Genomic DNA, 13,352 nt, shown 5'->3' with positions numbered 1-13,352 from the left:
TTAGGTGAGGGTCTTGGGCTCATGCTGCCCCATTCTTGAGCCGACCTGACACCGAACATACTATAATTTAGATAAATGTTACAAAACGGTTCTTAACACCCTCTAATGTGTTATATCACTATTAGTACATTAAAGTATTAAGTTCTATATAATTTAATGTATTAATTTTTATAAAATATTGCTAACTATAAGACGTCACTTTTATAATTTAGGGTTTAGATTTAATGTATTAATTGAGCTCAAAGTCTTATTTTAATCATTTTACAAAATATGGGATCTATTTTATCATTTAACAAAATAGAAGGTCCAATCAATAATTTCTACAAAATACAAATTCTAAAATAGTATTTACCCTAAAAGTATTAAACTACATAAAAATTAAAATATTACACAATTATTATTATTCAATAAACTATTTATTACTAAAACATAACTTAAAAATTATAAAAATGATATTAATATATTGTAAAAATAAATTACAAAATATTTTTAAAAATATAAAATAAAACACTAAACGAGTTCTTGCATAGAGATTAATCCCTATCTCCACCCGTTTAACATTCGGAAACAAAAAATAATCTTAGGTGGCGTTTGGTTGGAGGTAATGAAATGGAATGGAATGGAAATGAAATAATTTTTATTCCATTCCTTTGTTTGGTTGCATTTTAAAGTATTGGAATACCATTTTGGTGGAATGACTATTCCATTTTAAAAAGAAAGGAATGATTATTCCAATGTAACAAGAAAAAAAATTTAATGATTTTTTTATCAATTTTTTTTTATGCATTTTAAATTTTATTCCATTCTATTACTATTCCCATTCCCATTCCCATTCGTATATTTTCATTCCTCCCAACCAAACGCCTCCTAATTCTTATTTCATTTTCTATTTAAATAAAAAATTAGAAGCTGGTAATTTACATCGTCCTAGGTATAAAAATGTTAAATCATGTAATTATCTTCCTAATTCATGTGGCCCTCGTGTCTTTGATTACAAATAAAATATTACCCATTGCTGTAATTGACTCTGACAAGTCTGAATTTGTCTTTTTTTGTTTCTTTAACTTTAAATATTTTCAATTTTCAATGTTCATTCATAAAAATATCAAAACCATTTTCATGGTTCAATATCCAAGAATCCACTCCTATCAATAACGATTCTACTTGGTATATTCTGAGATCTTCTTTTGTTAAATCTCTACAATTCCCCTGATGACTCATAAAGTTTGAATCTTTTAACCTCAATCAAACTATATTCAGTTTCTCAATAGAGAATTTCGAATCTTCTTTCGATTTATACGTCAAAAATGGTGTTTGATAAAGAAGCAGGATCTTCATCCCAAGCCCTAAAAGCTCCACCACCGCCGAGGGAGGACACGCCCTTACTCGGTAGCCAAAAATCATTATCATCTCAAGGCAAGACATTTGCTAATGTGTTTATTGCCATAGTTGGTGCTGGTGTACTGGGCTTACCGTACACCTTCATGAGAACAGGTTGGGTATTGAGTCTCCTTACGATGTTCGGCGTGGCCGCTCTTACTCACCGATGCATGATGTTGTTGGTCTACACCCGCCGGAGACTCGAATCCTTTGATGGGTTCACAAAGATATCATCTTTTGGGGATTTGGGTTTCATTGTTTGTGGCTCATTTGGGAGAATATTGGTTGATGTTCTTATAATCTTAGCTCAAGCTGGGTTTTGTGTTGGTTATCTAATCTTCATAGGTAATACTATGGCTAATCTCTTAACTTCACCAACTACATCTTTGAAAACTACTATGACCCTTTTGAGTTCCAAGATATTGGGGTTGAATCCCAAGAGTTTTTACATATGGGGTTGTTTCCCTTTCCAATTAGGGTTGAATTCAATTCCAACATTGACCCATCTTGCCCCTTTGAGCATTTTGGCTGATGTGGTTGATCTTGGAGCAATGGGTGTTGTGATGATTGAAGAAGTTATTGTTTTGTTGAGTAATAGGCCTGTGGTGAGGGCTTTTTCAGGGTTTTCTGAGTTTTTGTATGGTTTAGGTGTGATTGTTTACTCCTTTGAAGGGATTGGAATGTGTTTACCATTGGAATCTGAGATGAAAGAGAAGAACAAATATGGTAAAGTATTAGCCTTTACAATGGGGTTCATATCAATAATGTATGGGAGTTTTGGAGCTTTGGGTTACTTTGCTTATGGGGATGAAACACAAGATATGATCACTGCTAACTTGGGTGCAGGATTGATTAGCATCTTGATCAAGCTTGGACTTTGTGTGAATCTATTTTTTACCTTACCTATAATGATGAACCCGGTTTATGAGATCATTGAGAGGAGGTTTTGGGGTGGGAGGTACTGCCTGTGGTTAAGATGGCTTTCGGTTTTTGTTGTGACTTTGGTGGCTTTGTTGGTCCCAAACTTTGCTGATTTCTTGTCTTTGGTAGGCAGTGGGATTTGCTGTGCATTGGGGTTTGTTTTGCCTTCTTTGTTTCATTTCCTGGTATTCAAGGATGACATGAATCGAACTGCATGGTGGTCTGATGTGACTATTTTCGTTTTGGGCATTGGTCTTGGAGTTTCCGGAACTTGGTATGCTTTGCAAGAAATGTTTGCTGCTAAAGTGTAGATATATAATCAATCTGTAACCGGTTTGAACTATAAAAGCTTATACCAATGTATTGATGTTCTCTTCCTATTATCATTTGTAAATTTTGAATTGTTTGAGTTGTTAAGTATGAATTTCAATCTAATGAACAATTCTCTTCCTATTTTTTCTTGATACAAATGGGTGGTTATCTGTAATTGCAAATTAAGTGGCAACAACTAAGTAAGTAATATACAGAAACACGTAGTAACAACTATGTTTGATTAGTTGTACAAGGTAGAGAGAGAGAGAGAGAGATGAGGTTCCAAAGTGGTGTAGTTGGGTTGGGTGAGAATAGAAAAAGTCCCACATGGAAAGTAAGAGAAGAGGATAGAGAGAAAGAGAGTATAAAAAAGAAGGAAGAAGGATAGAGTAACATACTTACCTGGACGGGGTCAATGGGTGATCAAGAAGGCCCATGGCCTAGGCTGGTGACCTCCATTGCACTTAGGAGGGGTGCCAGCTTATGGTCTCCTCAAGTAGGAGAGCCAACGTCATAATTTGTGGTAGTGGGGGCCTGCGTTCGCGCGGCCCCTCCTCAATTCTTAGTTCAATTTTTCTTCTCTAGTTTTAAGCTTTCTTCATTTAAGAGGAAACATAATCTTTGTTTTTGATATAATTTATTTGTTACTCTAGTGTAATTTTTTACTTTTTGGCAGAAAGAGAGTGTAGATTGAATTACGAGCTTTGTAAAAATTCAATTTCTCTGAAGGAGCCTGTAATTTTAATAAATAACAATTTTCATAAAAAGTTGAGGGGGGCATTAAGATGCAAAAACAAAATCTTGGAGGGAGCCATTAAACAAATTTGAAAGAAAAATTTCCATTTCTTTAAATATACAACTTGATTTATGAGGGGCACCATGCAAAAACAAAATAAAAATAAGTAAAATTTAGAAAATTATCACTAAAGAAAATTGTAAAAGAAAAATTTGGGGGACCCTATGAGCTACAATATAGCTCGAGTCTTGTTATTCTCTCTATCTTTTTCTAAACTCTCACTATTATCCTTCCCTCTCTCACTAAACATAGTTTTAAGGTAGTTTAGCTAGATGACAATCTAATTGCGAAGGTTAACTACATATTATCCACCGAAATACACAGTTGAGGTGAAACCTTTTTTAGCTTCTTAAGATTTTACAGTTGATTTATAGAAGAGAAGTGCCTTAAGGAAAATTTCAAGTCAAAATATACAGATATAAAAAGAGGATTTGCCTACTTGATTCTTGACCATCTTTCATTTATATCCATACAAGAAAATGAACAAGATAAACACATCTCTTAAGTAGGACAAAATCATAAGAGTTTTTATTGGGGATAAAAATGGCACAACTCAATAGGAAAATATACTCATTAATGTACCGAAGTAATGCTCAAAAATCAAAGGAGAATTTCCATCTCAACAAATAAAAAAGAATTGAAAAAAAAGGGGGGGAGAAGATTACACGAGGTGAATACAAAATTACATCACAATCAGTGGCGGCATACTATATAATATGGTATTCACGCGAGGGAAAAACAATCCCACACGACGGCATATCATCTATATACGGTGCTAATAGTAAGTCGCTTTGAATAATAAGAAGCAAACACAAAGAAGAGCAAGAACTACTACCCGGCTAAAATGCACTCCAACTGTCGGTGCCTTTTTTCGGTGTTTGACTATCCAGTGATGTCCTAAACGGCGCTGAAGAACCAAAAGGGTCTGATCTTGGAGTTTGACTATCCAGTGATGTCCTAAACGGTCCTGAAGAACCAAAAGGGTCTGATCTTGGAGTTTGACTATCCAGTGAAGTCCTAAACGGCCCGGATGATCCAAAAGGATCTGGCTCATCGAAAGATGGGAATCCATGACTTTGGTCGAAGTCTCTACTGCCGCGCATTGAATCAAATCTTGAGAATGTGTCACTTGGTGGAGGAAAGAATCCACTGTCATTGGTGCTCCTGAAAGAGTCGAACCTTGAGAAGCTGTCAAAAGATGGTTCTGAACTCTCCTTGAATCCTGGTGGTGAATTGCCTAGATTGTAGAGGGGTGTGCTCGGAACAGAATCGTCAAAACTGAAAGGCCGGCTGTTCTGTGAGAAAGCATTGGCTTTTGGGGAGGACCCAGTTCTAATAGGATTGAGGCCAAAATCACCATCCCCAAAAAAGAAGTTGTCACCATTTCTTTCATGATCCTTGTTATCCTGTTTTAGTGCGAAATTAAGATATGAAGCAAAGATGTTAACTAGAGCACAATAAAGTAACTAAAAACAAATACATTATATAAATTCAGGCCAATCAGCTTATTCACTAGTTTACACCACTGATTTGGTCAAAGTTCTCCCCTAAAAACTATGAGGAGTTCTGGGAATACTATTTCAGAATCAAATAACGCCTTTATAACAAGAAGATATATTCTAGAAATGTCAGCTAGTACCGAGCACTGGCAAGAAGGGAGTGGTTTTCAAAATTGACTTTGAAAAAAAACAAAATTTTGAAAAAACATTGACAATGTGGAATGGCCAATTCTAGCTTTTGTTCAGGAGAAGAAACTTTAAATAAAATACAGGTCTAGGGTAATGAGGTGTCTTTCGTGACTTCCATACTTGGTGATGATCAATAAAAGTCCTGGCAGCATAATTGAAAGTTTGAAATGGCTGAGATCAGGGTCTGTTATCGTTGGGAAGGTGATTGGATAAGACAAAAAAGCTAGAAGTCTGTTTGAAGGTTTCTCGTGAGGTAGTGTGTTAAATTTCTCATTCACAATTTGCAGATGACACCGTTTTTAAATATTAGATGTTTTTATACAGATTCCAGGTTTGAATGTTGGGAAATGGGGGATGAATATGGGTGAAAAATTGGTGTTAAGTTTAGCTAATTCCATAATATGCACAGCCATCCTTACCAATGATGGAAGGGAATCCATTTGAGCTGAATTTTGAAATATGATTCTGACTAAAAGTTAGTAAAAGGATAGATAGGTAGAAAAAATTGTCTAGGGTCAATGCTATATTGTTTATATAAATATATATCAGAATCAGTGCTATTCAACCTTCTGATAACAACTGCCTTTGAAATAAATTGTCAACTTACCTTCGTGGTACTAACTGAGTTAAAACCCCACACTGAGTCCAAGTCATCATTATTGTCAAATGTACCCCATGCTGGTTCGTCGAAACTCTTATCACCAGAAAATAGAGACCCAGCACCACCAAGATCACTGCATAAATTGATATGCACTAGTTAATTTTTCAAAATTCAAAATTTAGACAAAAAGAGCTAACCAGTAAATAAGAGAATAAATATTATTGCACTATCAAATAAATTAACTTTAAACCAGAGTTAAAAACACAATGATAAAATATCACCCTGCAAATGAGTGTGGGGTAATTCTATCCAAATCAAATCAAAATCTGATGATAGGCTCTATGTCAAAGATGTCTTGATAGTTTAAAATCTTAAATATAAGATTCCACAGTAGGTTGACTAAATATTTCAAACTTAGAAACTTCACTATGGAGTTATCAGTAATGGAGATATTTACTGTGTAGAAAGATAAAGTCCTGGTTTTTACAAAATACCTATGAGTTTCCTTATCACGAGGTGAGGTCTCTGAACCAAATGTCTTTCCAAAATCTGAAAATTCTCCAGATGGACTTCCAGCAACACTGCTTCCAATTGGACTGTTTGGAGTGCTTTTGGCCAAGTCATCAATTTTATCATGTGCAGAAGCAGAACCATTTTCAACAACCCGTTCATCCACACTCTCCGGCTTATCAGATTTGACATCCAAGTCGGGTGAAGTAGCAGCTTTTGGACTCTCAACTACTGAGGATTCTTTAATCTGAGACAGTGTGGATTTTTGTTTTGGAGGTGCTATGGTATTCTGCACATCAAGGGTGAGCTCCTTGACAAAAGTGAATCCTGAAAAAACAAAGTTTAGCATCATTATGAACCTCTCCTTTACAAGAATTAAGTCCCAACACCAAAGCGTCACATCATGAAAATACGAGATTAAAACAAATGCAGGTGATTGATCAGTTCAGGTCAACTAAGTGGTACAGTGATAAGTTGACACTATGACATGACAGTTCTCTACATCATGGACATGATGTAAAATAATAGTGGCATTATCTTAACACAAATTGCCTAAAAAAATTTGTAAACCGTTATAATATACCTTCATCTTCAAACTTGTCCCAATCTTCATCCCAGTCAGCAGCTCCTTCTTGGATCCCATGCTGCCAGCCTGTTTGTTTTACAAAAAAGAGTGCGTGATACAGCAAGTAAGAGATAGGAGACAATAAACTATTGACTTAGGTGAAAACACTTTATATCTATCTATAAGAAGTAAGAATCCAAGCATAACTTAGAAGTTTAGAAACATAACATATATGAGGATCCTATAAAATGCAGCAAAGAAACATGTGCATAAATGAACATATGCGAGTGTGTGTGTGTGCACGCGCGTGTAAAGCATTGATCATCCCACAGTTGCCAAGAACTTGGGCAACAATACTTGCACTGGAAATACTATCCTATTTCAAATACCAACCAATGATATCTGAAAAATTAAATCATTCAGACGACGAAAATTGCCCCTAGATCAGCATACACAAATGATCCAGCATAGCAATAACTTTCCACGTATTTTCAAATGATCCTCGATGGTGGTACATTAATCAGATTCTGGAACCTACAACAGAACCAACTTAAAAATAAATACCATACCGAAAGGAAGCTCAGTCAAAGTTATGGGTTTTCCACGTAGTCCGTATTTCTTGCAACGCTCATTGAGGGATTTCACAAGTTCATCAAGATCTGATTGAATACGATCAACACGAGCCTGAAAGTTTCACTCCACAACTTAGACAAAGTCTGAAAAGATATTCATTGGTCAGAACCACCTTCAAATTTACCTGAAGGACTCCATCAGCGCTGCCATCCTGTTCCATCTTAACAATAGCCTGGTACAGCTCCATTTTTTTCTCCTACATGTATACATGAAGTTTGGGTTATATAATGAAAGTTTCATGCACATAAATTTGCACATGAATGAAATAATTTAAGAGGAAATACAATGAAACACGGGAAAATAGATTGTACAAGTAAAAGTATGAAACCTAAATGTAAGAACATGGAGAGGAATGCAAAAAATGATCATTGTGAATGGTAAGTACAGATACCGACCCAATGCTGATCATTTAGTTGTACTTACTAGTGTGACTCTCTTCAGATATTGGATCAATTTAATGTAACCAAAGTAAATGTGAGACCATGGAGAGGAATGCAAAAAATGATCATTGTGAATGATAAGTACAGATAATGAACCCAATGCTGATCGTTTAGTTGTACTTACTAATGTAACTCTCTCTTCAGATATTGGATCAATTTAAAACATTAATAATTTGACAGTTAGAAAGGGAAAAAAAAACAAACACATAATTGAATAACTGGCAAAAGAGAACCACTAAGGCTATCAATTTGCACCAAACACCATAACAAAGCCTGATACCTGGATATCGCGAAATGTAGCTTCTTCAATAGTGAGCTTGGAGGCTACATCTCCACTTTGTTTATATTTCTCTTCATATTTCTTCGCCAGGGACTCAACCTGCAAAATATGCAGTCTCAACATCAAACACAAAATAAACTTAATCAATGAGAAAATGTATGCAAGTCAATCCTTCAACAGTATACCTCTTTTTTGTCAGCTGATGACCTCTCCATAATCTCATTAACACGATTGTCACACCTACTCTTGTAGAGAACCTTGATTGGAGAAATGCAATTTAGGTAACATCTTAGAAAGATTCAATATTTTTAAGTGTACAAGTCAAATTTCTTGCAAATGTTTCATCTCACAGTTATATTAAGATTTGACATTAAAATATACGGCAATTAAAAAATATATTTATATATATACAGGATAAGTACTAATCAGAAGCATCAGTGTGTATAGCGAGATTAACAACAGCAGGGGTTCTACGTGTTCTGCATTTCTTGACATCAATATTAGAATCTCGTTGTGGAGCAAAAAAGAGACGTGGAAAGAGTAGACATTAATGGCGCATATATAAATTAATATGAGAATAAACATTGTCCTACTGAAAGACGCTAATCAATTATTTATTTAAGGTACTTGTCAGGCTATGAAGGAGAGTCTCATCTAGAAAGTCAGAAAACATCCTACTATTTCCAATGAGAAAATAATGTAACAGATTTTTGCAAATTATTAATTGTGAGCCAAAACTGCCAAGATAAAACATTTGACTAGTAACTGGTGAAAAAAACACTCTTCCTCAGCCAATTGTATACAAGGGCCCGACTTCCTTAGGCAGGAAAAAATAATAATAATAATAATAATAATAATAATAATTAGGACTTACAAGTTCTTGCATTTTTGTACGGTAAAACTCAATTTTCTCTCTTGATTCCAAAATCTCTTTCTCCAGTTCCTCCACCTTCCATAACAATAAGACAGCTGAGTCAATAGAATTCTATCCCTAAAGAAATGTAGAATTTCCTACTAAAAATAGCAATATATATCAACCTCTACTCAATAAGGAAATTCTGAGAGATACATATATAACTAGCGGTGCAACCAAATGCTAATCGAAGACAACTTTATGCATAATAAACTCTTTTCGTAAAAAGAGTCCAAAAACTGACATAAGCATTCATGAAAAGTTTGTGGGAAGGCAACTGCAGAAGTACCTTTTTATCTGCTTCTGTCGCTTCTTTAAACTTTGAATTGAGTGAATTCTGCTCCTCTGTACTGAGTTGATCCACGAAGTGTTTATCCAACTCCGGAACTCTTGATTTTGGCTGAGGGACTGGTGGCTCCTCATCAGCCTTGGGAAGAGCAACTGGTACTGGTGGTCTTGGTCCAACTGGAGGCATCATGTGCTGAGCACCAGGGCCAGGCACAACATTTGGTTGCTGAAAACCTTAATGGATAGAAGAATAAAAGGGTTAAATCAAGAAAATGAATTTTCACAAAAGTAGAATTCTATATTCACAAGAAATTATCCTTTTAGAGTGATACCAGATGGTCTCCAAGCTGCATTGCCAGCATTGCTGTAATTACTAGTAGGTTGAACACTACTAGAAACATCAAATATCACGTTACTTGGAAGAGCTGCTGGAAGAGGATGCCCTTCCCTAAACCTCTCCATTAAGTACAAAGCAATACAGAACTCCCTAAGTGATAGCATGCTATCATTATCCTGGTCCGATAAATCCCATACTTGCTTTAAAACCTCTGGTAGATACAAACAATTAAAAAACCTTTCATAAGAACCTTTCAATGCAAACGCATAATATGTAATTTAGACACACAAGACAAGATCGAACAGTATTAGAATTCTGGGTTCACAGCTTTCAACGGAATGGAACAATAAGAGCATGGCATGTGTACTAAAAACTTACCCTGTGTTTGGTTGAAGAGAAAAATGGGAGGAAAGAAAAGTTGAGAGACAAAAGTGGAGTGAATAAAAAATTGTTTGTTTGGTTGATTGGTATGAAAATAGGATGGAAGAGAAAATTGGAGAGAAAAAAATAAAAGAGTTGGTCCACCAATATTCTTCCCTCTCAAATTGGAAAACTTATTATCTTTGTTTTTAAATTCAATATAATTAATATAAAATTGTTAAATTGTAATTTTACTTTTACACTTATTCCTTTCCTCCCTTCTTACCAAATAACAAAAGAGAAATGTACTTTCCTTCCTATCACCTTAATTTTCTATCCCTCCTTGTTTTTCTTTCTTTCAACCAAACATAATGTTAAAGATTATATAAACCCCACTTTCAGAGTGAGAAGCCCATTTTCTAATCCAAATAACATGCACACATGAACATCAACCACTGCCAGAAGTAAATCAAACATTATCAGCTTATAATTAACAGCCTATTATATGCAAGCATAGGCAGAGAGAGGGAAGGTAAGAATGATGAGTGACCCTTGGGAAGTGAGAAGCGGGTAGCATCAATCTGATTTGACATGTGGAATACACAAAGATATGGTCCAAACAAAGGATACTCAAATGGTTTCACATGTCAAATTAAATTAAACTGCTATACACATATATTCACAGAAGAATATACCTAAGATAGCATATGTAAACCGACAACCAAAGACATAAACAAACAAACAAAAACTAAGAAATGACATTGTGATTATATATCAAAGGAATCAAGACCGAGTCATGTGCGAGAGCTAAGCTCCTTTGATTTCTAATATTTTTGCAAAAGGTCATGCAATCTAGATCTAAAGATAAACTCAAAAAATTCTTCAAAGTGATAACAATATTTCAATGTGTTCCGTCATAGAAATATAAAACAGAAATGTATGCAGCAAAAGTCTTTGGTTATAAAATGATAAAATTATCCAGATTTAGAAATAAAAGTCCCGAATTTATGTATACAATTAAGGGAAATCCTACCTCTAGGCAATCTCCAACTAAGAAATAGATTGCGTGCTTGTTCACCAGTAATTTTCCCATCTCTGTCTGTGTCTACTTCAACAAATACTTTTGTATACTTCTGAACATTAGTCTGAGTCATCTTAGGCCATGACAATTGGGGCTGACTAGTTGCAGAGTTGCCAGTTGTAGGTGAGACTCCAGGTAAAGATATAGAAGTAGTCTGAGCTGAGACCTCCCTGTTTGGTCTGGCAAGTGACTGAGCTGGCTGAAACTGAACACCAGCTGTTGGACGTGTTGGTATACTCTGTGCTGAAACATGGGCGGGTGGTCTAACTACGGGCTGAGACCCAACAGAGTTTGGAACAAGGGCCTGTGAGGCAGGTAAATTGCGTGCAGTAAATGCAATGGAAGCATCTGGCTTTGGTTGTGATGGGGTTGCAGAAAACATATCACCTCCAAAAGATGAGTCAGAAGCAAACCCATTCACTTCTTTAGTAGCTGTAGGACCTTGTGGCTTCATCCCAGAAGTTATTTGTGGCCTAGGTGGTAGGGAAGTTGTTGGCCCTAATGTTGCAATCCCAAATCCATCCAAACTTGTGGAGGGATTAATCCCTGTACTTTGGACTTGTGATGTTACGGTAGGAGTTCCAACAGTACCTCCACTGGCCCAATCACTTGGCAAACTTGAGCTTAGAGGACGAGGCCCAGCCACAGCACCTCCCCTAGGAAATCCTTGGCTGGCCACAGTCAGTTGAGAAGATGAAGCAGATGTGGGTAGTGGAGGCTTCATTAATTTACTTTCGTGAGAAATATGCTGGTTCACGCCTACATTAACTTGTGGCCCTCCTAATCCAGTATTTGGTGATAATGTCGGAGTGACAGCACTACTCTGAGCCTGAGTGGTAGATGCTGGTGGAGCAGAACCAGGCAGCGGTTGAGGTGTGGCCGCAAAATTTATTTGCGGTGGCGGTATTTTTGCTGCAGCTGGACCATACAATGCAGCTTTCACAATCTCTGGGGTTAGTTCACGTTTTTGTGCCACAGTAATCAGTTTAAGGGCATTATAGAACTCAGCACGACCAAGGAAACCGGCCTGTCTCTGGTCAGCATATGCCCATATCTGGCAAAAACGAAAACTATAAATACTAGAGTTGAACTATAGCATATCTTTCTTACAATAAATCTCACCAAATCCAAAAACAAATTAAATGAACTTATAATGATTATTGTCCAACCCCAGTGTTATACATTGTAGGAGATTAATTACAGCATAAAAATAGGATCAGATAAGCACAAAATCGAGCTATAATTTACTTGAATACAAACCACTAAATAATTGAATCATATTCAGCCTAGACCAGAGTACCAAATCAAGATAATCTCATCACTTAAAACCATAAATAGACTAATAATTCAGACACTCCGATCTATATCACTACAACAAAACTCCATCTCAATTCAATTCTACAATATCCGACTCTAATAACACAAGAATACATACAGAAACACATATAAACATACTAAGATACACAAATACGCATACAAAATTTAACAATAATATTACCTGAGCAAGGACCTGTTTGGGCAAACCAGAGCCCTGGAAGAAAGGGACAGCTTCTTGGCCACTAATCCGGCCATCGCGGTCTAAATCAGCTCGCCGGAAATACGCATCGAATAGATCCACATTCACCGGTTGGTTCTGCGGCGAAGTCATGATTGGAATGTGATTCACAGATCAGAACATGAAATCACCCAACCTAGACAACCGGAGCAAAATTCAAAGCCCTAGATGGAGAAGAGGAGTGGAAAGATTCAGAACCTTCTTCTTCTTCTTCTTCTTCTTCTTCTCCGATTAAGAGGAAAAGAAAGAAATGAATACAACTGTAGTGATGGAACAACAATGAACGACAAATTATTTTAATTTGTGTTTTTTATTTTTTATTTTTTATTTTTTAGGACAAAATTACTCACTTTTTCATTGTAATATTTCAAAAAAGACACTATTATTCTGGCCCGGGCCCAGCCCAGCCCGGCCCATTAGCTGCTACCGACCAATCACAAGTTAGAACGAATATCGTGTGATTAATAAAAAACAGACTTCAACCTTTGACAAATTATTATGAAAACTAACTTTTTTTTTTTTTTTTGAAACATTATGAAAACTAACTTAATTGATGTGTATTGATAATTATTGGGATTTTTACCCAAATTGTCAAAATTGATGCAAAATCTCCTTATAGTTTAATTTTCTACACTTATCATGATCATCACTTTTGTTTGTAAATTTAAGGCTACACCGTTAGATATGAATTG

The 13,352-nt window shown here is 35.9% G+C and overlaps 2 protein-coding genes and 1 non-coding gene across 3 annotated transcripts; 2 read left to right on the top strand and 1 right to left on the bottom strand.

The window, feature by feature from the left end:
• The first annotated feature begins 924 nt into the window (after positions 1-924).
• LOC115702865 (amino acid transporter AVT3B) lies at positions 925-3,172 on the top strand. Its single transcript, XM_030630314.2, has one exon. It carries the CDS (start codon positions 1,308-1,310, stop codon positions 2,610-2,612), a length of 1,305 nt encoding a protein of 434 aa, XP_030486174.2. The 5' UTR covers positions 925-1,307; the 3' UTR covers positions 2,613-3,172.
• LOC115703293 (U1 spliceosomal RNA) lies at positions 3,008-3,168 on the top strand. Its single transcript, XR_004009069.2, has one exon. It is a non-coding gene; the product is annotated as a U1 spliceosomal RNA (small nuclear RNA).
• A 743-nt stretch (positions 3,173-3,915) lies between the features above and the next one.
• On the bottom strand, positions 3,916-13,003 carry LOC115702864 (uncharacterized). The gene is made up of 13 exons (XM_030630313.2): positions 12,604-13,003; positions 11,058-12,159; positions 9,660-9,875; positions 9,329-9,561; positions 9,001-9,075; positions 8,312-8,383; positions 8,127-8,225; positions 7,531-7,602; positions 7,343-7,457; positions 6,792-6,860; positions 6,193-6,535; positions 5,705-5,831; positions 3,916-4,815 (listed from the first exon to the last, which is right to left on the bottom strand). Exons 1-13 carry the CDS (start codon positions 12,751-12,753, stop codon positions 4,249-4,251), a joined length of 3,240 nt encoding a protein of 1,079 aa, XP_030486173.2. The 5' UTR covers positions 12,754-13,003; the 3' UTR covers positions 3,916-4,248.
• Positions 13,004-13,352: the final 349 nt, after the last annotated feature.

Source organism: Cannabis sativa, chromosome X (assembly GCF_029168945.1).
Source record: "Cannabis sativa cultivar Pink pepper isolate KNU-18-1 chromosome X, ASM2916894v1, whole genome shotgun sequence".
Classification (NCBI taxonomy): Eukaryota; Viridiplantae; Streptophyta; class Magnoliopsida; order Rosales; family Cannabaceae; genus Cannabis; species Cannabis sativa.
The sequence above is the reverse complement of the archived record's forward strand: the minus strand, read 5'-3'. Positions and strand labels throughout refer to the sequence as shown.

Bases quoted from the DNA above. Each gene is read 5' to 3' on its own strand.
- LOC115702865 (XM_030630314.2), top strand. From the start codon at position 1,308: ATGGTGTTTGATAAAGAAGCAGGATCTTCATCCCAAGCCCTAAAAGCT.
- LOC115702864 (XM_030630313.2), bottom strand. From the start codon at position 12,753: ATGACTTCGCCGCAGAACCAACCGGTGAATGTGGATCTATTCGATGCG. The intron at 8,226-8,311 runs GTATACTGTTGA...CATATTTTGCAG, and splicing joins CATCAGCTGACAAAAAAGAG to GTTGAGTCCCTGGCGAAGAA. The intron at 7,458-7,530 runs GTAAATTTGAAG...TGAAACTTTCAG, and splicing joins GCGCTGATGGAGTCCTTCAG to GCTCGTGTTGATCGTATTCA.